At 43.9% G+C, this 23,297-nt stretch overlaps 4 protein-coding genes across 8 annotated transcripts in view; 2 read left to right on the forward strand and 2 right to left on the reverse strand.

The window, feature by feature from the left end:
• Positions 1 to 4,095, reverse strand: part of LOC146193995 (uncharacterized) — a 31,745-nt gene extending 27,650 nt beyond the window's left edge. For 3 of the 4 annotated variants that reach the window (XM_084602924.1, XM_084602921.1, XM_084602925.1), the window contains exon 1: positions 3,123 to 3,993. In XM_084602924.1, the coding sequence (XP_084459050.1) occupies positions 3,123 to 3,283 (161 nt within the window). In that variant the 5' untranslated portion in view covers positions 3,284 to 3,993. The other variant, XM_084602920.1, reaches the window with a different exon arrangement.
• Positions 4,096 to 4,229: 134 nt separating this feature from the next.
• LOC146193996 (START domain-containing protein 10-like) lies at positions 4,230 to 13,132 on the forward strand. Its single transcript, XM_084602919.1, has 6 exons — positions 4,230 to 4,385; positions 4,474 to 4,621; positions 4,714 to 4,817; positions 5,045 to 5,162; positions 5,262 to 5,314; positions 5,425 to 13,132. The coding sequence occupies exons 1-6, from the start codon at positions 4,230 to 4,232 to the stop codon at positions 5,647 to 5,649; spliced, it is 804 nt and encodes a 267-aa protein (XP_084459045.1). The 3' UTR covers positions 5,650 to 13,132.
• A 2,461-nt stretch (positions 13,133 to 15,593) lies between these two features.
• On the forward strand, positions 15,594 to 18,677 carry LOC146193997 (uncharacterized). The gene is made up of 2 exons (XM_084602926.1): positions 15,594 to 15,837; positions 15,904 to 18,677. Exons 1-2 carry the CDS (start codon positions 15,822 to 15,824, stop codon positions 18,480 to 18,482), a joined length of 2,595 nt encoding a protein of 864 aa, XP_084459052.1. The 5' UTR covers positions 15,594 to 15,821; the 3' UTR covers positions 18,483 to 18,677.
• LOC146193998 (2-aminomuconic semialdehyde dehydrogenase-like) overlaps positions 18,573 to 23,297 on the reverse strand; it is a 72,275-nt gene continuing 67,550 nt past the window's right edge. For both annotated transcript variants that reach the window (XM_084602928.1, XM_084602927.1), the window contains one exon: positions 18,573 to 18,771. In XM_084602928.1, coding sequence (XP_084459054.1) covers positions 18,622 to 18,771 — 150 coding nt within the window. In that variant the 3' untranslated portion in view covers positions 18,573 to 18,621. The remainder of the gene's footprint in view (positions 18,772 to 23,297) is intronic.

A 23,297-nucleotide genomic window follows, 5' to 3' on the forward strand; every position in this document is an offset into this window, starting at 1 on the left:
CAAAGACAGTAGTACATAGGCAGAGAGATTGGTGACACATCTTCACACGGCATTCTTAGCGCAAAAAAACACACACGCACACGAGAGAAAAGGAGGGACGCGGGACAAGCGCTTGTCCCGTGTCCCTCCTTTTTTCTTGTGTGCGTGTGTGTTTGTTTGCGCTAAGAATGCCGTCTGAAGCTGAAAACCATCTAGCCCGTCTAAAAGTTCTTTTAAACCATTGGTGACACATTTTTCTTGAACGGTGACATTAAATGACAAGGAGACAGATTACCTTGCCTCCATATAATATAGATTTCATCATTTTGGCTCCATTTGAATCTGTTTTAATCGGTTTTTATATCTGTTTGATTGTTGTCTTTCACTGTGGACATCACAGTGGTGCTTCTACTGTCATGGAGCATGGGCCGGGCAATTATAGCTTTTTTTTTTTTATCTGCCCATCCTTTCTGTCCTTCATGAACTCAGCTATTGTGCAATTTTGTCTGAGGAAATAAAGAATATGAAGACGGAGACACCCGAAGCGCAGTGTGAAAGACTGGCAGCTTGGCACGTAATAAAAAAACTGACCACTGAAGTGGCACGGTGGTCTAACGTAGTGCGCAGCAAAGCTGATCTCTTTGCCTTGGTTTGGGTTCAAAACCTACTGGAACAGTGGTGGTGAAACTTTATTTTGCAATGGATACAGGATAGCTATCCACCTAGCCAGCAACCTGGAATCCTTATACCCGGACGGCATGATCAGCCAGTTGGATTAAACCTACTTGAATCTCAGGGTTCGTGTTTAGCAGCAGAGTCACCGAAAAATCCCCTGTTCTTTTCCCTTTATCTATATCCTAGATTTCTCAAATCCATACCATATGTATAAGATTGTTCCGGGTACTACTGGCTACGGTTAGCCGGATTTCTTGTTTATAACTATACCTCCAAACACTTTCTTGCCTCTTAATGTCCTATCTGCCCGTGGGTACTCTACCGTGTTTAGCCGATGATGCTCAGTAATTTCTTTATGGATCACCCACCTGTCCCTGCTCAGAGTGTACTGAGGGCCAGAGCCTAACCGGATGAGCTTGTGATCTCCCTCATTCCCCTGGAGATGGGAATAAGCTGGTGCCCATATCAGTTGGATTATTCTTTCATCCTGACATCTTGCCAGTATACTGGCAGCGCACGCACGTACGCACACATACTTCGAGCAGCCATATGAATATATATATATATTGTTGCGAAGAAGATCGGCAGTGGTATGAGAGGAGCCCTCGCGCTAGGCCAGCCATTAAATCATCGTTCATCCTGTCGCCATGTTGTGCCGTCTGCTTTGCTTGTCACCACGTAACATTTTGGTTGGAGGTGCTGGCTACGTCATCCCCATTCTCGCCTTGGAGCATCGGCGCCATCTGTAAGCCGGGACCATCGACCGAGAGCCCTGGGACATCACCGAGCAGACCCGACCAACTACCGCCGCACAGCCCCAAGCCCGGATCTGAAGACAAGAACAGACAGACCAACCAGAACCAAGACGAAGGACCCGAAAGACCTGAAGAACCCAAAGGAACCGAACATGTACACGCAATCCCCGCCTAGCCACTTGACACGACCTCGAGCCATCGGTCCCATGGACTCTGGTGACGGATGGTTGAACAGCTCCAGGGTAGGCAGATCCCCCAAGCGTAATTGTGTTCATCGTCATCGTGGTGGCAAGCGCATCATTCTCTTCTATCTTTTCTTGAACATCTACACCATCATGTCACCATTGACTTAAATGAACCGATCGGGACGATCGCTCGGTGGCCCCGGGAAGTGTTGAAAAGAAGATCGGCAGTGGTGCAAGAGGAGCCCTCCAAGTACACATTATCTTCACTGCTGGTATTTTAAAACACGCACTGAAGTTTGACAGTGGTGCAGGAAATATGGTATTGTGACATCCCTCTAAACATGGCTGTTTGCACACAATTTGCATACTGACTTTTATCCCTTTCATGGTCTACTAAAGCACGTAGCCTTGCAAGCTTGAGTGGAGCTGAGAAGACGATATCCACTCCAAATTTTGCTGCCACTCTCTTGAAATTGCGCTTTTGTACGTAGGGCACAACCTCAAACTTCCTTTAATGTTCGCCTGGTATATTTTCCTGTGACGACTGGACACGTTATTTTACTTTGTGTAGCCTTTTCCTGGGAGTCTCTGCAACTGCTACAAGAACATCGTTAGGGAAGCCCTAGTCTTGAAACTAATACCCACTTTGTGGCTTTAATCACAAGAATCCGCATGTCTCATGCGCCACTGGGGTTGTTTATCGGATCCCTCTCCGCTGTGGGAGTGTGTACATTGGGCAGACGGGCAGATGCCTAAATGTGAGACTGAGTGAGCATGCCTCTTCACTTCGTCAACAAACTGATGAGCATTTGCCTAAGCACTGCAAGAGCTGCAAAAACTGCTTTCCCCTCCTGAACCGTACCAAGATCTTGGGAAACGGTAATTGGCAAGAGAAATCTTCGAAGCGCATGAGATTGCGAAATGCAGTAGTGACACGTGCATTAGTGCACAGTTTGTTAGCGCATGAGCTTGCGAAATGCAGTAGTGACACGTGCATTAGTACACAGTCTGTTTATCTTATGGAAAAAGAAAGTTTTTAATACGTACTTGAGGTTGCACCTCATATAATGAGCGATAACTGTTGGGCTTTCCGTTTTTTTTTTTTTTTTTTTCGTGTTTTAGATTGCCAATGAAGAGTGTTATCAATTTTTCTAGGTATGCGCAGGCGTTTTTTCATCGTACGATTCCATTCAGTTGTAAGTTGTAGCTCTTTCCTGTCCTAGTCTCTCTAGTCCTGTCTTAATGCTACGTTTTTCGCTGAACTATGTCTGACCAACTGGCCCCACAGTATACTCTGTTAAATGTTTGCACACAAAACACCACCAACTGCCCAGTCTGCTTACATCAGCTGAACATGCATGGATTTAAACGTAGCAACCTGCACAGCTGAGGGAACTTTGAGAGCCATTAATGCAGTACAACAAATATGGCAAGACATGTCGACGAAGCACCTTAACGCAATGAAGAATGAAATTAGACATGGCTAAGATTAACAGAACTGATTTGAATTAGCGGCCTAGAGACTCACAGCTTGTGACGCTGTGCACTCTCCTCTTCGCACACTGCCAGTGCAGCTTTATCCGCCTCCCGAAGTTTTCGCTGACGTTCCGCGTTACGCTTCCTCCTTTTGGCAGTCTCATCGTCGGTATCGCTTGCCCGCGTCCGCTCAGCATCGCTTAGCACCTTCATGTCGAGTCTTAGAGCCTCGTACGATGACGTCCTCTCTTTGCAGCGGCGCCTATACTCCCTGGCGCGGCGAACCGCTTCTTGCTTGTGCTTCGCCAGCTTAGCGGCATTGTCAGTCGTGTTCGGTCGACATTCTCGTTGATGACCAATTGACACCAAAGCTTTCGTCTGTGCCTCGCTATAGGTTCGGACCACGGTGGAAGAAAGTGTAGGTCGGACGGTGGCTGTAATCTAAAAACGTTGTATGTTGCCTCACCAGCGATTTTGATGTCTACAAAGCATTCATTCCGCATGCCACTGGTGAATCTCAGAAACCACTCAACTGTCGGCGCGCTTTCCAGCTGCCAGTCCTCGTGTACTGCGGTCGCTACAGTATCCATCTTATTTTTATGGTCCCTGGACCATACTGTTAGCAAGGTATTAGTTCAATGTTCTACAAAGCTACAGGTACTACTGTAGTTATAACAACTCCACAGCGCCTAGACATGCTCCATGCGCAGCATTTTGTAACGTTGATGCACACAGCGAAGTAGATCCCTTGCAAGGCTAGATCCGGCCAAGGCTTGGCCGTGGTTGCCGTGGTCACGATGTACGTACAACTCAACGTTACTAGAACAAACGTTGGTACAACTCATCGTTTCTACAAATTCTAGAAGATGCACGGTCGAGACCGGCCGTGGCCCCACTAGCCGAGGCTTGGCGGAATCTATGGAATCTACCTTGGCTTGGCCGAGTTGCCGAGGTCCACAGCCAGCTTTGCCAAGCCATCCAAGCTGCCCTCCGTCGTCGTCCCCTGTTCTTATTGCCATTGGCATCAAGCAATGGCTGCAACCAAAATTCTGTTTGTGTAATCGAGAATGGAATGCGAATGAATCGGGTGAATTTGTGCTTTTCCTAACTTCGTTAGCATCGATTATCGCTGGCAGTCGACAACTACTAGAAGTGGGCTATGGATGTTGGCGAAGTCCGCGTGGCAGATGATGGAGATTTTGAACGACTGAAAGTTCTAGCCGACAAGCATGACGGCTGGAAAGTTGAGTATAAGAAAAAAGACACCACGGTGTGGACTAAGTCAACCCAGCAGACTGAGTTCAAGATGATCAAGGTAAGCTTATCAGCGTTAAAATTATGTAATCATAGTTTCTTCCGTGTTGGCCCGGCGAGGAAATTACGCTCGTGACGCGTCTTTTCAGCTGCACACGGCGTACAAGGATGTCACCCCTGCTCTACTGTTTGACGTTTTAATGGATCCGTTGTACCGAAAGAAGTGGGACGTGTACATGTTGGAGGGCTACGACATCGGTTTCTTGAATCCCAACAATGACGTTGGCTATTACGCAGGTGATAACGGAATTATTCACAGAATAGCAATGCTGGGCTTTGTTGTTTTTAATATGGCCTTTTTTTTTTTTTTTTTTTTTTCTTCTGTGCAGTTCGGTCTCCACCACCTTTTAAAAACAGGGACTTCGTTCTCCAAAGATCCTGGCTGCAAACAGAGAAAGAGTCCCTGATCCTAAACCATTCTGTTTACCATGAGGTAATTTTTTTTTTTTTTTTTCCCTGTAGGACTTGATTGTAATCGGATCTGTGTTTTAAAAAAATAACTGAAGTATACAGCACTGCTACATTTAGAGGGTCCCACCTTTTTCTTAGGATTTTGTAAATCTGGGCCACACCATTTCTGTATACGAATCTTTTATCATTGTGGTCCCCTATATAAGGAATTTTTTACTGCACTGACAAGTGCTTCCTTGCTATTTCCAGTCCGTGCCACCAAAGAAGGGTTTTGTTCGAGCTGTGTCCTATCTGACTGGAATTGTTATACAGCCGGATGGAGTCTCTGGTTCCAGACTTACTTATGTAACTCAATGTGACCCAAAAGGTAAAAACTAAAATTCTGTATCACTAGTGCATGTATCAGAACTTTTTCTTGTTTTTGGGCATTTATTTCAGCCTAACATCAAAAACTTTCATTCCCTAGGTTCGCTCCCAGCGTGCTTTGTGAACAAACTCACGAAAATATTCGCTCCAAATGTAAGTACCCCACAAATATGTTGACTTAAGTGCATTGGTTACATGAAACATTGAGGTTGTGCGTAGAAGCTTGATTCTGGGATTCGTGTATGTTGGGTTTTCATCTATAGATGGCAAAGAAGTTGCGAAAGGCTTGTCTCGAGTACTCTGACTGGAAGCAGGCTCATCAGCCTTGCTGGAAGCCTTGGCTGCATCCTGAACAGATAAACTTGCCAAAGCTTGACGTGTCGTGCTGCGTGAGCAACGGACAAGAGGAAACGCCTGATGACATTTTGGACGAAAGTCTCGTAGAAGAGAAAGATATTGCTTGTTTTGAGGAGCTTGAGAATGTGTAGGTGCATGGAAAGAAAATTGTGGGTTGGTCTTGTCATTGGTATTGTTTGTTGGCCTGAGGTCAATGTATAATCTAGGGTTACATCGTGGAATCTTGAATTGCGCTTAAAAACGTAAGGAGGTGATGTTACTGTGAAAGCAATACTGAAAGCCGCAAATTACCCGGTGCCTATTAATGTGATTCAGTTCGCCAAAGGTGACAAGCGAGAAACTTTGCATACTCAGCTACTATAGGTTGTTCCTATGAAGAGAAGCACATCAGCTTTTTTTTTGGGTGTGTGTGTGCGTGTAGATACTTCATTAATCTGCAAAGTTGCTGGAACCGTCTGCAGTCAAACCACTGTTATTGATAAAGCATATAGATGCTGCTGACGAGCAGCATCGAAACACGAACCGAAGGGAAAAGCTTCATTTTAGTTTTTTACTTGTTTTCTACCTGTACTTTATCAGGGCTTATTGCCTTGGACAGGGCATGCTTCATTATGCTTTTATTTCTATTGTTTCTCAAACACCGGTGACAGTTGAGTTGTTTATTTCCGAGTGAATTTTTTTATTTGTGTCCAAAGAATGCATATTTCTTTTCCGTCCGAGGCTACAATTTGACAGGCAGGTTTCACTGATTGTTCCTTGCCTAACGTGTGCAGTGATTTCGTTAGGAACCTCCACTGCCAGGCACCTGTAGTGGATTGCCGTGTCTCACTGCATTTTAATACCAATGCAACATGAAAGGGAGTCTTGCCTTTTCTGCACCTCGGCCATTTGGACCAGTTGTTAGTCGCATGTAAGTTATAGAACAGGCAAGTGTCACTGCTGTCCAGTTCTATTGACATGGAAGTTGTAAATGTTACACAGTAATTAAGCACTGTCCATAGCAAAACTAGTACCATCTGCAAACACATTTAGACAACCTAATAATTATCTTTCCTGTGTCGAGTTGCCATAAACAATGACGTATTGTTGAGTTTAGTGATGATAGCCCCCATATATCATTGCAGGCACTGCATAAATAAAAAAGGGTAGTGCAGCATCACTACATATCTCTAGAAATGACACTTCAAATCTGGTATAGGTGGTGCATAGTTATATGACATGACAAACTTTTTATATGTGGTGCTACTTTGCCTGTTCTATATATTTTTATTTTCATGGCATTTCTCTATTCTTTGTTGTTATTTTTCGAGGCAAACACTAGCGCTTAACCTTCAAACAATCTAAGGTGGCACCTTTTTGTATGTCTAAATTGATTTAGAATGATTAAGGTATTTCCTCTAGGTGGTACATTGTCTATTTGTTGGGAACAAACTTTTTATTCAAAACAACACATCACTTCCCCAAACTTTTTATTCAAAACAACACATCACTTTTTTGTCTGTATGTCATAATGTAAGGTTATTTAAATTTTATTAAGTCTCTTGTCTTGCTGCTGTTTTTTCGTCTACGAAGCTGTCATTATTTAGGTCAGGGGCCTCAAACTTCTTGCTTCTGGTTGTGAGCTACAACATGTGAGGTACTGAGAGAAATTCTCGAGAGGACTGGTAAAAATGTCTCAAGTCTTTTATTTGTTGCTTACTCATAGTGTTGGAAGTGCAGAAGCGTCATAGTGCCACGGGTTAGTCCTGTTGAAGAGAGAAGAGCCAAAGAGAATATTTGTTGTTGTTCAGTGGTTTGCAGATACTATGAGAATAGAGGAAAAATGAAGTTTAGGCATGATGCAAAACTAGCTTGGCAGTTCATGACAGGTTGTGTCTTGGTGCTTGCGGTTGGCATTGTTTCTTCTTGTATACTTTTACTATTTAAAAGCTTTATGCAGTAATTTAATTATCCTGTTGAATTAATGTGGGATTGGTTTGTCTGCCTAATGTTTGGTGAACTGCTAAATTGTTCTACACTCTGTGCCAGCTTAATTTTCTAGACAGCTGTATTAGGACAAGAAATTGATTTATTTCTTCAAAAATCTTATTTGGCTGTGTGGTCGCATCTTTTGGAAGCTGCACGTGAAGTGTGTTTAGAAAAACATTCACACATCAAACCCTGTTTTAGCAGAATTTGCTTCTGCTATTTGGATGGTCTATAATTTTTGGTGCTGTTTTCTTTTTTCTCTCTTATTGTGGGAAGGGAGGGGCATATGGTTGTGTCCGAAATGTTTTTTAAATTATTCTAGAAATGCTGGAATGCTGTAAAACTTTGTGCACCTTGTTAAACGGCTACAGCGACTGCAACATATACAGCAGAGCTATGTGTGCTCTTGGCAAGTTGGTGGAATGAAAGTAATTTTCAGTGCTCATGTTGTAAGTTGTGAATTTCATTGCTTTCGTGTATCACTCGTTTAACTGGTTGTTGTTTGGGTTCATTAAAAGCACTACCAGTCGAAATTTCCGTATGTGCAGCAGGAAAAGGAAAGTTGATTCTGAACAAGCCTGGTGAAACCAGCTAATATAAATTTTTACAGCCTGTGGTGGTAGGAGTGCTGTGCTAATAGTGCCAACCAGAGGCCATTGCATTAATCCTGCTACTACATGGTTCTTGATGTAATACCACCAGGGCTGCTCCAACATATTAATCCAGCGCAGGCATGACTCTGGTTTCATCAATATTTTAATATTGTGTGTGATGGGAAAGATGATCGATGGAATGTGATCTTGTTGCATTTTGCTCTATAACCGTTTGCGCTGCCTAATTTAGCACACTGCATGCATGTATTTTGCAAACCTGCTTCGGCAGCACTGCCAGCATTGTTCCATATGAACAGGCAAATGCACATGTAGCTTTAAGAGGCTGAAGTAGTGCTACATTTGGACCCTGCTAGATTTATGGGGCTTTTGCGCAGCACTGTCACATGCGCCATAAGTTCAATGTAAGACCACGAGAAAGGCTTTGGACATGCTTCATGCTGATGGCTTGATTGCAGGGACCACGTGTTGTAACAGCACCATCAACATTGAAGCTTTCGGCATGTTTGTGCTGTAGAACTACATTATTTAAAACTTCTAAAATGTGGATTTTTGTAAGTGGGAGTTCTAAATTGAAAGCCACGTGTGTGTATGCATGATCTCGAGCTTGTGCTGTTGCCACATGTCTTCTGCCACACTAGCTTGAACTATTCTTATGATGCAAGGAAGTCCTGACCGACGCTCTTTATGCAAACACTTGAGTAGCTAAGTACAGGCGAAACACTCGACCAATAGGCGTGGCTATGCCCTTTTGTGCCCTGAAATGGCGATGGCATGGTCGCACTGCTGCAGCATTATACCATATCCCCTTTTTTTTCACGATCGCAACACCCAAAGTGAGGGGGGTGCTTAGATTCGAAAAATATAAAGGCCCCCCTCCCCTATTGTTTTTGCGTCAATATGTTGATGAGACGGGTACAAGAAATAACAGTTTATTTGGCGAACATCTTCTATAAAGGCGATCGCAGTGCGCTTGAAATTCAAGCTGTGACAGGCCTCTTCAAACTCAATCCGACTTCCATTACGAATGCCAAACAGTTGATACCAAACAAAGCAGCACAGGCCTGCGATGCCTGCGATGCCTGCCGAGATCTGTCGAATAGCCGCGAATTCCATGTCCACTTGGACAGTATGCTGGTAGAGTAATTGGGGTCGCTTTCAGCCGGCTTTTGCTGTCCTGCACCACCAGCTATCATGTAGTGTCGGAACGTAGACACAAGAATAGAGATTGCGCCACCTTGCATCTCCAGTGGCACCGGCTATACTGAGTGAGCAAGCGCACTGCAAGCCTTGTCTGTGCTGCTGCTTCGCAAAAATGAAGACGGTGCTTAGAGTCGCATACAAACTTTTTTTTCCAAAATGTTTTTTAAAGTTAGCAGGGGGGGAGGGGTAGTGGTTGCTTAGTTATGAAAATATGGTAACTCTGGCAATGTGAAGCACACTCATTCCAAAATGACTCTTTTGACTGGTGGCCCACTTATTCCTTCCTCTCCCTACCTGAGTTCCTTCAGTAGAAGCACATTTGAAAATGTTAACACAGTGCACGAGCGCAGTCACGTGCCCATATTTAAATATAGGTAAAAGTGGGACAGAAAAAAAAAACGTGCTAGTGCTAATGTTTCTTTTTGGAATAATGAGAAAATTTAGTGCAGTAAAAAAAAAAAATTGCAGACCTGGCTAAGTCAACTGCTATGAATCTGTATTATTAAAATCTTTGAGCAGCATGTCATTTGCTAAGCATTTTCCGCATTCACATTTTTGTCATATTTTCTCAGTATCAATCTTTTGCTTCAAAACAAAGGAAATGCTTTACATTGACTTTTCTCCCGAGCCTGCTACAAAATGCTCTTGGCCATTCTCGCCAATGTCTTGAGCATAAAGCATTGAATTTCATTGCATTTCCTTTTGTTGAACATGAAACAGGGTGATTGGGCAAAAATAAAGCGGCTTGCATTTGGTGAGACAAGCAAGTCACCTTGTCGAAGCATGTGTGGGCCCTGTTCTTGTATACTGCTTAGAGTGAAGCAAATGTATTTGTGTGCTAGCTTTTGTAGAGCATGTGAGAAGAGCTCTACAAAACTCTGCTCATAATTTGGTGTCTCGGTGCCCGCGATTGTCTTGGATTTGAAGGTGCAGTGACATACTTGCTGTGGAAGTTGCACCCGACATACTCTTGGTCAATGACATGCATTGCTTGCCGAACCATTTTGATACTTTTCTGAAACAGTGTGAGACAACAAGGATTTTGCTCTTTTGTCATGTTAGACATTTCTCAGAAATACCCTCTTAACTTTCACAGAAGTGCATCAATTTGGGTTGAGTCATTCTGGAACATGCAAGATTCTGTAACATGGAGTTCTGCATGCGTGATGTGTTGACAGATGTTTCGAGCTGTGGGTGTATATACATGTATTTCAGCATGTTGATGGCTCAGAGCAGCACATTTCATGACACTGCTCCCTTCCTTCAGGTTGCATGCTCTTAGGCGCAGATTGCATTGTGCACGATTAACTGCCATTGGGCTTTCACTCTACGCAGTGCACCTCTCATGGGTCTTTTCAACATGGATAAGTGCTTAAATTAAACTCCCACTCAGACCTCTTTTGTTCTGGTGTGACTGTGCTAGTAATCCCAAACAATTTTCATGGCCATCAGGGACAGCCATGGTGCACATTTCAAACTTGACAAACAGGTCAAGATTTTACAGGATTACTATGTTCTTATTCACATTGTGCCTTTGATAGCCTAATTAATATGTTGAAATTGGCTTTAAATATATAACCTTAAAGATAGATTTTTGCAGCCAGTGGTAACAGCAGGAGAGGCATTCTGTCTGTTTCGGGTTATGTAACCGTTGCTGCGAGAGCTTAGTGATGGAACAACCTACTGCTCTAGATATTCATGTGTGTCATACCACCAAATTTATTTTTAGACGAACACCAGTCGTGATGCACTGAAAGAGCCAATAGCATTATTTGATAGGTAGTTTCCTAATCTATCATACACTACCCTTGCGAAATATTAATAGCTCGACGTTTATTGTGGAATGTCTATATTTTGCCTTTAGTTGCAGTACTGTAATTGACAATATATAGCTCAAGCTTCGTATTTACCTTTCCTAGCTCTCATGCCAAAGATCTTATAGGTAAGGTATCTAGCTACACTTTTATGTCACAGTGTTGTAGAGAATAGGTGCACATATTCTTTCACATCTAGTCCATTCACTGGTGCACATGGTTTCTGGCAACTTATGTGTAACGAGTGCTGCAGTTAATTCCTGATAATGTGAAAAATATGCACTATGAACTAGGTAAAGAGGGCCAGCTGTCTGCCTGGTTGTTCTTGTAACCGTTGTTAGGAAGCACTTCATGTGGCCACATTTGGCCCCATTTGTTATCTCAAGTGGTTTTTGTGTAAAACAGATTTTATGGATTTACCACTCAGGGGAAGTAACTGATTCTGCTCTCCTTGATGTTTCACTTTGGTCTGACGTATGCTGCTAATGGGTGTGCTAATCCTGAATTCCTGAATTCAGTGTCCTACTTCTTTCATCTACGCAGCAACTTTCATGATCCTCGATATACGTATCATTAGACCAGAATGAAATGAAAATGCTGCCTATAAAATAATCATACTCATTCAAATCTTCACATTCAACATATTGTGAACAACGTGCATGAATCGTCATGCCGTGCCAAAGCGAAAAAAATTAATTTCTGCATACCCAGGGAACACTGCTTGATATTTGATGGTGCACTGTAAAAATGACACGCTTAGAATTTGGTTGAATATATCTTTATGAGCTATATATATAGGGTAGGGTAACAAACTGGATTCCAAGGCAAGGAAAGCGTAGCAGGGGGCGGCAGAAAGTTAGGTGGGTGGATGAGATTAAGAAGTTCGCAGGGGTCAAGTGGATGCAGCTAGCACAGAACCGGGTTAATTGGAGAAATATGGGAGAGGCCTTCGTCCTGCAGTGGGTACAGTCAGGCTGATGATGATGATGATCTTTTTCAGGCTTCATGCAAAAATTGTAATTAAATTTATTTTTGCTGACGTTATGTTTTAGACTTTTCGCTCTAGGCGCAAGTCGAATACTGGCTGCACATTCAGGTTGAGCTATTCACTGGAGGAATAGCTCCTAAGTGTGTTATCAATCTGTTTTAGTTGTACTGACTTTTAAGTTCTGGAAAGGCTGTTCTGCATTCCCCTTTGCAATATGTGTCTACTTTGGTGACATTTCTACTTCTAAGAAAGGTGTGAGCTTACATTTGCTGCTTTGAAGGTGCCTGAGCAAAATGCAATGCTGTTCAATTCAAGGGACATGGGGGATATGCTTGTGGTATGTCTTGCAGTCTGACATGCTCTCTAAGTGAAACTGTTAGTATTAGATCTGTTCTGGCCCTCCTTTTTTAATTTAGAGTTTCAGCTTAGCAAGATTTTATTTTGTAAAACACTTACTTCCTCTAGATATAACTTTGGGCATCACTGGGAGTTGTAAAAGAAAAATATTTGGTTGATGTGTGTTTGTTAGTTCTGGTGTTAAGTCTACGGCTGTTAAAGTGGGATAGCTTCATGTGCTCTTCCCATCAGCAACTTCACTTTGGACATGTTACAATGATGGAGTACTGCTTGCATTGCACAAGCTGCATGGAATCTTTAGTTGTTCTCATCAAGTTTGCTGTCCAAGTGTTTTGTACTTATCACTTAGTCATGTTTCTTAGCTAGGACACAATCTTATGGGCTTCCACTTAGCCTCATGCAGCTCGTTTACACCACACGACTGTAGCTGTTTCCATGTTCGTGCTTCTGTAAAGCACATGCTCACTGTCAATGCAAATAGTTTCTGACATTCCAAGTGTCTGTGATGTTAGTCGGGTACTAGTATGTTGCCCCGATCACCTCAGTTTTTAGGCTTGCTTTCTGCACCATTTTTGTGTACAGGTTTCCTGGTGCAACAAATTGTTATGTTTTGTCTTCTGGAGTCTTACATAAATGGATGCAATAAAACGGCCTTCATCTTGCCAAATCATTAGCCTTTGGTCTTGAATGCTGCTCTGAGAACAAAAAAAAAAAATTGCAGCAGAAAGCACAAAATTTGAGTGCGACTGCTGGTCCTGTTTCCAGCAGGTGAAGAAGTGAACAATCTTGACATCCGCTTTTATGCAAGACCTCATGCCAAACAAAACTTGCATTTAAGGAGTGTGCTTTCGCATTAATTTTTACGACGAAAAGAAGGCACCATTACCAACTGCCTTTCAAGTTCATGCAAAAAGCTATCGAAAAGTAACAGTGGTTACTTCATGTTATACATGAATTTACAAAGGAGTAAAAGGTGCTGCTATATTGGGAGTCGGGCAGCTCCTGTGGTACAGGAAAGTGTTGATACCCGCCCACCCTAACAGCCCAGTCAAACCGATTTCTACGAGGTTAGAATCTATTTTTGCTGCACAAGTTTTGACGAAACTGTAATCGAGTGCTGATTGGCGCCCCACTTCCTGCGCTGTCTTTGCGCACTTCTGGTACATAGTATGTATGGTTTAATTCCCCAAAGCGACTCTATCGAAACACGGTCGTGTTTAAACCTAGAGCTACAGCGCAATAGCCAAGCGCATTAACCAGGGAGTCGCCGTGGCTGGTTTTTCTGTACCCAAGGAACAAAAGCGCGCCTAGTATGAGAGTGTTTTCATTGTGAAAATGTCTTAAAAAGCAATGAAATTTCAAAATTAATGCAACCTCTTAACAGTGTTCTCGGGTGGCGACTTTTCCTGAAACGGTCAGAATAAGTGACTGACGTTGGCGTTTACTTGAGTTTCGACACAAAGGCGACTAACACCACCGATAACAGCCTACAGCCCCCAACCGCTTTCAGAAGACCTGGGCCCGAATTGCGCTATTATTACATCACAAAACTGTCACAAACCGATCAGCTAGACACGTTTCTGTTGGTCGATTCTAACTGGCGGACCTGTCTACCAGTAGGAGCGGGGGCTGATTGATAGGTTTTTAACATTTTTGTCATATGATCATGGCATAATTCCGCCCCTGACCGGTCTAACAAGATGTGGTGAGCCTTGGCTCTAACCGCTTGCGATCTGTATTGGAAAACGAATACTGTGAGCATTAAAGCCATGGTTTAGAGCCCGTTGCTCACGGCGACCTCGGCGAGTCCACTCGGGCACCCAGTGGTCTGAACTTGCATCCAAAGGGTCCGAGCTAGGCTAGTGCTCCACCGGTCTAGAGAAGGGGGAGGTCCGCCGGTGGCGGCGCTTTTTGCAGCTCCATAGTAGAATCGCTGGAAAATTTTCAGAGTACCACATTCGTTTTCCCCGCGCTGCCGGCTCGCCTACTGGCTGATGCGCGTCATGTGACTTCGCGTCCCTTCCAAGCGCGTGCGCGGAATAAGTGTCTTGCGCGGGAGTTCCTCATTGTTTCTCGCAGTGTACACGTGAGAAATTCTGCAGTGCGTCTGGTGCGGCACCAGGCTGAGCCTGGAAATGCGTTTTCTATGTGCCTGAACAAAAAGAGTGATCTGCATCAGTGGTAGGTGTGGCTTCACTGAACCGACCAGAAAAAATTCGTGCCATCAAGGAACACCTTCTGCGAAATACGCTGGTTCATTGGTTTGAAATTTCGTTTGGCAGCGAAAGAAGTGCACGAAATACTCAGCGTGAACACGGTCCGTGTCAGAGCGTAATAAACTCTGCACCTCGTCCTCCGTGTCTGGCACAGCCAACGTTACTAGATAGGGACCCCATCTAGTAATGTTGGGCACAGCGGCGCCAGCGGACGGCATTCTTAACAATATACGCACACGTTCCTGCAATCTTCGCAGACATGCTATTTCAGTTTCGCACTTGATCACTTTATAATGTTGTAACACCACTGCACTGCGCGCAGAATGCGAGTTGATCCAAATGGCCGGCGATTTACAAGAGCAGGCGCCCTGAAGTTTTCGCCGGTTCACCCACACACTTCGTCTTTTCCCATCGATTGCGGACTAAAGTAATAAAATTAGTGACCACATAATTAATTACTGGTGGTACTGTTCTGAATGAACATGCCAAAATCTTCCAGTTCTGCTAGCTTCAAAACAAGTTAGAAGTCTACGAATGCGATCATGCACCGGTCCGGCGGTCTGGAAGGAAGATTGCGCCCGCGGGCACCTTTGCGGTCATTTGCGGTTAGAATATAGCCACTGCCACTGTAGCGGTACTTGAAAATTTTCTAGTGACTGACTCTACTCCATAACGTGTGAACATATCCGGCCACATCACCGCATTCTTTATCTATGTGAAATGGGTATAACAAGGCTCGAGTCTGGAGCCGACGCCACGTTATCTCCTGCCTTTTGCCGAGAATCTCGTAGGGCGGATACATCTTTCTTTCCAGTTTAAAGTGATTAATGTAGTAGTAAAAGCGGTAAAAGAGCATGGATGCGCATCATGTCAAATTGAGGGTCAACCTGCCTCACATTGGGCTAGTCGGTAAGACGGCCGCCGTATCGGCTGCGTCCGAAGACGTATCCGTATCCTGTGGTGTGTTTACGCGCGAGATCTGCGGCGGTAGCCGAGGCCGGTGCTTTTGTGGCGGGAAAGTGGTAAAGTGGCTCACAATTATGCTTTAATTGCCGATGTAGCTTTTCCAACAATTTGGTTTGAGCGTTGCCTCCTGTTGTCAAATGTTGTACCCTGTTGTCTGCGATTGGGATTCAAACAACCCCCATGGCAACTGCACAAGGTATGTCGTAGCCTTTACTAAGTTTTGTTGGAAAGTTATTCACAGTTCATTAACTCTTGTTCACAGATCATGGAAACGATCGCATCAGATCTCTGCGACCAAGAAAACCAAGGGAAGCTAACTTGTCAAATAACTGTAAAGAGAATCGGAATGGTACAGTGTCGCAAGAAGCAGATGTCGAGCGGCCGGCTCGCCGCCGATCCACCAAGTTGTCGAGGTGTTCGACAAAACCGCCCGAAAAAGGCGAAGATTTGGAGAAAGGCAATGCAGTCACGCATAAACAGGGCCATTTGGGTAGTCTAGCATGGACAGATAAATACAAACCTTCGAAATCATGCCCGTTCGTTGGTAATGGCTCGACGATATCCGAACTGCGATCTTGGCTGTCACAGTGGAAAATTAAGCCTTTTAATTCGGAGCGATCTGCGTCACGTCACTCGCTCAGTGACTCAGAAGATTCAACAGAAGGGCTAAGCAACTGCTACTTGCTTGTGGGTCCACCTGGAGTCGGAAAAACAAGCTCTGTTTATTACCTAGCGGAAGAACTTGGTTTCAAGGTTCTCGAGGTGCATGCGTCAAGTGAAAGGCCGGGAAAAAGGATCCTTGCTGAGCTGCACGAAGCAACGCAGTCCCACCATGTTGAAGGTGGCAGGCTGCAGTTTGCTGCTCCTGCGGTGCAGCAAACCGCGTGCAGCACAAAGAAAATAGAAGTGCAGAAAAAAAAGAAAGTTTCTGGGCCATTGCAGCAGATGTTTGAAAAAGCGGCAGCCAAAGGCCACGCGAAACTTGTGAAAGATACTGCTGAAAGCAGTGCAAAGAAGCCTAGTAAAGGTACACTGGATGGCTATTTTTCAGCTAGAACTGGCGTAAGCGAGACTTCTGAAGTGCATGTTGCATCAATAGTGACTGCACCTGGTGGTAAAATAAGTCAAAAAGGCACACTGCTTCAGTATTTTACTACACCTGCAAAAAGGAGGGCGACAACTGGTGCTAGCAAGCATCAAGATGACAGTGTTCCACGTGCAGCCAAAGGAGGATTACAGAAAGCAAGCTCATCTACTTCGGACAAAGATGTGGTGTTTGTTGGCATGACTTCAAAAGCAGAGGATCAGAAGATGCTTTGCTCTGGCAAAGGCAAGCAAAAATTTTCTAAGAGGCGATGTTCACAATCTGATGACGACGATATTGTCATGCTTGAGGTGAAAAAATCTGTACAAAAGAAAACGTTAGCTGATGCAGCCAAGATGCCCTTAAAAAAACTAAAAACGGATGAACTGTCTAAGGAAATAATGATAAAAAATGCTTTCCCAGTAGAAAAACCTTCAGAGCAGGACACCTCAACACTTACATTTTCCAGCCATACCATTATCTTATTTGATGATGTTGACACCATCTTTGAGCAAGATGATGGCTTTTGGAGTGCAGTGGAGTATGTTTTGTCCACTACAAAAAAACCCGTTGTCTTTACTGCCACCCGGAATCTTGTTCAAGTGAAGGCGAAACTTCCAAAGGGTTGCCCAGTTGCTGAATTTGGGCATCCAAGGCCCGATGAAGTGTTTAAGCTGATTATGCATGTTTGCCAAACTGAAGCTATCAGCTTGCCAATCAGTGACAGTGCCAATTTCTTGTTGCAGTACTACCACTGTGACATCAGGAAGTGCATGCTCCAGCTTCAGCTTGATACAGCACTATATTTACAAGGGCAGTACACCAGTCATCCTTTCCTTGCTGGTGCTGTGCCACCTGAAGGTGATGTGTGCAGGCTGCTTCACTCAGAAGTTCTTGGCACACGCTTAACTACGCAGCGCATATTTGAAGAGCTAGGTCTGGATGTATGTCACCTCTGCCTGCCAAGCACACTTCCCCTTTCAACTGTTCCAGCTTCCATGCCGCAAGAGGTGGACTCTAATGATCTACTTGTAGAAGAAAACTCTAGTGCTCTAGACAGTAGCTGGCTTTCTGATGGACCATTCAGTGATGCTTGTGAAGACAAACCAACAGTTCAAACTTGTGTAAGAGAAGCTCATCCACAGGCTTCCGTCATTAAGCAGTGTGTATGTGAGCTTGCCAGTATGTTTGATGTCTTCAGCAGCATTGACTATCTCTCTGGATGCCTCGAGAGGCATGCTTATGGTGCTTATTGTCCAGTGCCATTTGACAGAATTGAAGCCTGGCAGAATGGTGGTATTTGTTTGCCTTTAGGTACTGACACAGGGAAGCTTCCTCTGCCGTTTGCCGTGTCCGATGCTTTTGCCTATATTAAGGTAGGCTCTGTGAGGCTAACTAGCTCGAAATTAGAGAAGTACCTTGATGCGGCAATGTGCGACATCCCGGAGCTGAGTCTGGCTATTTACCCTAGTGTACCGAGCCTCTCTAACCTTTACACAACGGCAGAGCGAAACAAGTATTGGAGCAAATGTTGTCAGCAGATCATTAGTTCAGGGCTTCCTCTGAGCGCCATGTTGAACAAGCATGCTGTGTCTGATTACACAGCGGCATTGCAAGTAATATGCAAATGTGAAAAATTGCGAAAAGGCTTGAAGGCAAAACGAGCTCAGAGGTTTTTACACTATCTCAGTTCTGTGGGGATATTTTTGCCAAGTGACCTAATGATGGCATTGTGCAAAGGTTTTACAGCTAGCTAATAAATGTATGCTGCATGCCTTGACCTCAATTTATGTTGTCTCATATTCAAAGCGCTGCATATGTTTGTTTTTAAAATGAGCAGATCAAGCTTTGTGTGTCATGACAAATTTTAATTCGAAAGCCACATCAAGGGTCTGTTCAGCTGTAGTCCAGGCAGATGGATTTTACTTCAGTGTAGAACTCCCTGGAAGCGTCAGTGCCTTCACGGCCAACGCCGGACATCTTCATCCCTCCAAATGGCATATGCAGGTGGCGCACCATCCAGCAGTTGCACCATATTGTGCCAACCTGGGAGTAAAGTTATGCATGTTATGTCACTAATTTGGAGGCTTGTATTAAGACATCAGCCAATACGTCATTATGTACTTCATTATGTTGGCTAAGGTGTGGCAGATAGTAGATTCACTATAACTATTGCAAAATATTGTTTTCTATAATGTAGTGGATTCTAAACTGCTACAGACTCTTATAATGATATTGCCTGCTGTAACAATGCCAGGAATAAAATTTGTAAATAGCTGCAATGTGCGCATACCTTGCTGGTGATTATTTTAACGCACGAGTGTTAGGGCTTCCATATAAATAAAAAAAAAATTGTTCTACAGCGTTCATTGTTTGAAGCGTCGAAAAATCATGAACATGCCCCTGGCAGGTGGTAGGTGACATGGTTGGGCACAACTGGCCGAAGGTGCACTAGCATTAATAATTCTCAGTTCTTTACACAGGTGATAATAATGTAGACTGCTGTGTAGAAATAATGCTTACTCATATATGCCACATGGGTCTCAATGAGACCCATCTGGCATATATGAAAAAGAAATACACAGCCAATGGCTGTGTATTTCTTTTTTTTTTTAAACGGAGTTAATCAGCTTCTTGGCTCTGTCATGTTCATGGATATGTCATCAGTGGCAATCTTATACTTGCTTATTGTCATTCGAGGTGTCCATTCTCAGGGAAGTCCTGAGTTGGGTGTAAGCCGGCACAAGCGGTCTCAAAGTCATATTGCTCTGCAGGCCATATTAAGAAACTTTTTCTTGTGGGTCAGGAGCCAGAAAATAAAATAGCAAGGGCAATATAAAATAAAGATTACAAAATATATTAAAATCAGCTAGGGCCGTCTTGTTCCCAAACTGCACTTTTTCGGTTTGCCTGACAATAAAAAGTGTGCTTGCTTCCTTCTACCTAAACGCTAGACGGTTGCCACATCAGAATGGCTCGGAGAAAGCTACTGAATCGGTGCAACGCTTAATGTCACAGTCGCTTATCCTCAAAAGAAGAGAAAATATAGACTTGGAGAGATGAATAAGAGGGTGAGTTGTTCGGTGCATCGTTATTGAGGGCAGCTGATGTCTGCCTGAAGTTCACGCTCATTAAGGAGCTTATGCCTATTTGCATTGTCACAAAGAATGCATACAGTCTGGGAACATGGCCTTTTAATTGATTTTAGTTGAAAATGAGCGGTGGTAGACAAAAGAAGCGAAACTTTATGTCCGTTAGTGAAAAATGTTTCAAATTAATATGTTTCTTCTTTGCCGCACGAGGTAGAGAAGAGTCCATGACTTTTGATGACCACCAAAGCCCGTGCAATAATCCGCAGTTGTACTGCGCAGTTCAAGCTCGACACCGCAGCCTCCCAGTCCAAAGTGTTGTTTAGGTAGAGTTTCAATGTATGCTTTAACCCGGGGCAATCGCACAGTATGTGTGTAAGATCTGCTTTTGAGGCGTTGCAGTTTTTGCATTTAGGCAAAAATCAACCTTGATATTAAGTGAATATTTGTAGGGATTAATGAAAAAGCCAGTTTGCAGTTGCCTCCAGGTAACACCTGCTGCTATTTATTAAGCGACATGTGGAGGGGGGTATTTCTGCATATTCTCACAATAATGCATCTTAATTTCGAGAGATGTCACCATAGAATCTAAGTCAAGCCAACACGGGCCATAAAACCTTAGGCATAGTTGTGGATAGGCTCTGCTGCTGGCCAACCTGGCTCTTGAATGTGGCACATGCCTTCAAAAGAAAGCCCAGAATTTTTTGAGCCGGTGGACTGCCTCGCATATTTCTGTGGACCACATGCTCTGGCCTAGACCATGTGAAAAGCAACAAAGGTTTTACCTTGGCCTAGGCTGGAATATATTTGCAGACACAAAGGAATGAAACTGGAGTGCAACTGTGCAGTGCAGCTGCATATTGAAGAAAAAGTGAGCAGTTAGCTGCATCATATCAATTGGTGGGCATGACCTGTGTACTTCACTTTTTTTTTTTTTTTTTCATCAGCCTGACTATACCCATTGCAGGTCGAAGGCCTCTCCCATATTTCTCCACTTAACCCGGTTCTGTGATAGCTGCATCCACTTGACCCCTGCGAACTTCTTAACCTCATCTACCCACCTAACTTTCTGCCGCCCCCTGTTACGCTTTCCTTCCCTTGGAATCCAGTTTGTTACCCTAAGCGACCATCGGTTATCCTCTCTTCGCACTACATGTCCTGCCCATGCCCATTTCTTCGTCTTAATTTCCACTAGAATGTCGGTAACTTGAGTTATTTCTCTGACCCACTCTGCCCGCTTCCTATTTCCTAATGTTACCCCTAGCGTTTTTCGTTCCATAGCCCTCTGGGTTGTCTTCAACTTAAGTAGAACTCTCTTGGTTAGCCTCCACGTTTCAGCCCCATAGGTGAGTACAGGTAAGATGCAACTGCTGTATACTTTCCTCTTGAGCGATACCGGTAAGCTGCTAGTCATAATCTGCAAGTGCTTCCCAAATGCACTCCATCCCAATCTTATTCTTCTTGTTATTTCCTTTTCATGGTCCGGATCTGCGGTTACTACCTGTCCTAAGTAGACATAATCGTCTACTACTTCCAGTACTTCGCTACCTAATGTAAACTGCTGTTCCTTCCCGAGGCTGTTTAACATTACCTTAGTCTTCTGCATATTGATTTTCAAGCCAACCTTTCTACTTTTCCTGTCTAGGTCATCAATCATTATTTGCAGTTCATCCCCCGAGTTGCTTAGCAAGGCAATGTCATCAGCAAATCGCAGATTACTGAGGTATTCTCCATCTACCCTTATCCCTAACTGCTCCCATTCCAAGTCTCTGAATACTTCCTCTAAGCAAGCTGTGAATAGTACTGGGGAGATTGTGTCTGCTTGCCTAATGGGAATTTTGTTACTTGCTTTATGCAGAACTATGGTTGCTGTGCAGCCACTATATATATCTTCCAGCACTTTCACATACGGCTCGTCTACCCCCTGATTTCGCAATGCCTGCATCACCGCCGATGTTTAAATTGAGTCAAATGCTTTTTCGTAATTAATGAATGCTATGTATAATGGCTGGTTATATTCCGAGCAGTTTTCTATCACCTGATTGATGGTATGGATATGATCGATAGTAGAGCACCGTTTCCGAAAACCTGCATGATCCTTTGCTTGATTGCAGTCTAAGGTTGTCCGGATTCTGTTAGCGATTACCTTAGTAAATACCTTATATGTAACAGACAGTAAGCTGATTGGTCTGTAATTTTTAAGGTCTTTAGAGTCCCCGTTCTTATGAATGAGGATAATGTTTGCATTCTTCCATGGTTCCGGTACCGTCGATGACACCAGGCACTGCGTATACAGGGGGGCCAGTTTTTCTAGCACGATATCCCCCCGTCCTTCAGCAAATCTGTAGATATCTGATCCTCTCCAGCTGATTTCCCCCTTTTCATAGTTTCTAATGCTTTATTGACCTCGTCCTTCGTCACTGGTGGAACGTCTGACTGTTTTTCCCTACCGCCAATCTCGTTACGGTCCTGACTACTTTGGCTACTGTAGATATCTGTATAGAACTGCTCGGCTACTTGACTATCTTGTCCATATTCGTGATGACATTGCCCGCCTTGTCCCTTATCGCATACATCCGGTTCTTGCCTATGCCCAATTTCTTCTTTACCGCTTTAAGGCTTCCCCCGTTCTTTACAGCATGCTCAGTTTTCTCCATGTTATACTTCCTTATATCGGCCACCTTGCGCTTATTGATTAGCTTTGATATCTCGGCCAATTCGATCTGGTCTGTTGGATTGTAAGCTTTCATACTCTGGCGTTTCTTAATCAAATCTTTCGTCTCCTTAGACAGCTTACCGGTATCCTCTCTAACTATCCTGCCGCCTACTTCTACCGCACACTCAGTAATGATATCTCTGAAGTTATTGTTCATTGCTTCTAGGGTAATGCCATCCTCGGTTAGAGCTGAGTATGTATTCTGTAGCGAGATCCTGAATTCTTCTGCCCTCCCCCTCACCGCTAATTCAGTGATGGGTTTCTTTCTTACTAATCTGTTGTGTTCCTTCTTCAGATTTAGGCTAATTCGGGACCTCACCATCCTGTGGTCACTGCAGCGCACTTTCCCGATTACCTCTACATCTTGCACAATGGCGGGGGTTGAACACATTATGAAGTCAATTTCATTTTTAGTCTCCCCGTTAGGACTTTTCCATGTCCGTTTCCGGTTCTCCCGTTTGCTGAAGAAGGTATTCATGATTCTGAAGTTATTGCGCTCTGCAAACTCAACTAATTACTCCCCCCTGCTGTTCCTAGAACGAATGCCATAGTCACCTACTGCCTGGTCTCCTGCCTGCTTTTTCCTTACCTTGGCATTGAAGTTGCCCATTAGTACAGTATACTGCATCTTTACTTTTCGCATTGCCGATTCTACATCTTCGTAGAAGCTTTCAACTGCCTGGTCATCATAACTACATGTAGGTGCATAGGCCTGTACAACCTTCAGTTTATACCGCTTATTAAACCTAATTACGATGACTGCCACC

This window comes from Amblyomma maculatum, chromosome 4, assembly GCF_055883805.1.
Source record: "Amblyomma maculatum isolate TAMU_Amacu chromosome 4, ASM5588380v1, whole genome shotgun sequence".
NCBI lineage: Eukaryota > Metazoa > Arthropoda > Arachnida > Ixodida > Ixodidae > Amblyomma > Amblyomma maculatum.

What these genes read in the sequence shown, in the direction of transcription:
- LOC146193996 (XM_084602919.1), top strand. Translation starts at nt 4,230, where the DNA reads ATGGATGTTGGCGAAGTCCGCGTGGCAGATGATGGAGATTTTGAACGA. An exon ending in ACCATTCTGTTTACCATGAG is followed by an intron (nt 4,818 to 5,044) that starts GTAATTTTTTTT and finishes TGCTATTTCCAG; the next exon opens with TCCGTGCCACCAAAGAAGGG. An exon ending in AACTCAATGTGACCCAAAAG is followed by an intron (nt 5,163 to 5,261) that starts GTAAAAACTAAA and finishes TTCATTCCCTAG; the next exon opens with GTTCGCTCCCAGCGTGCTTT.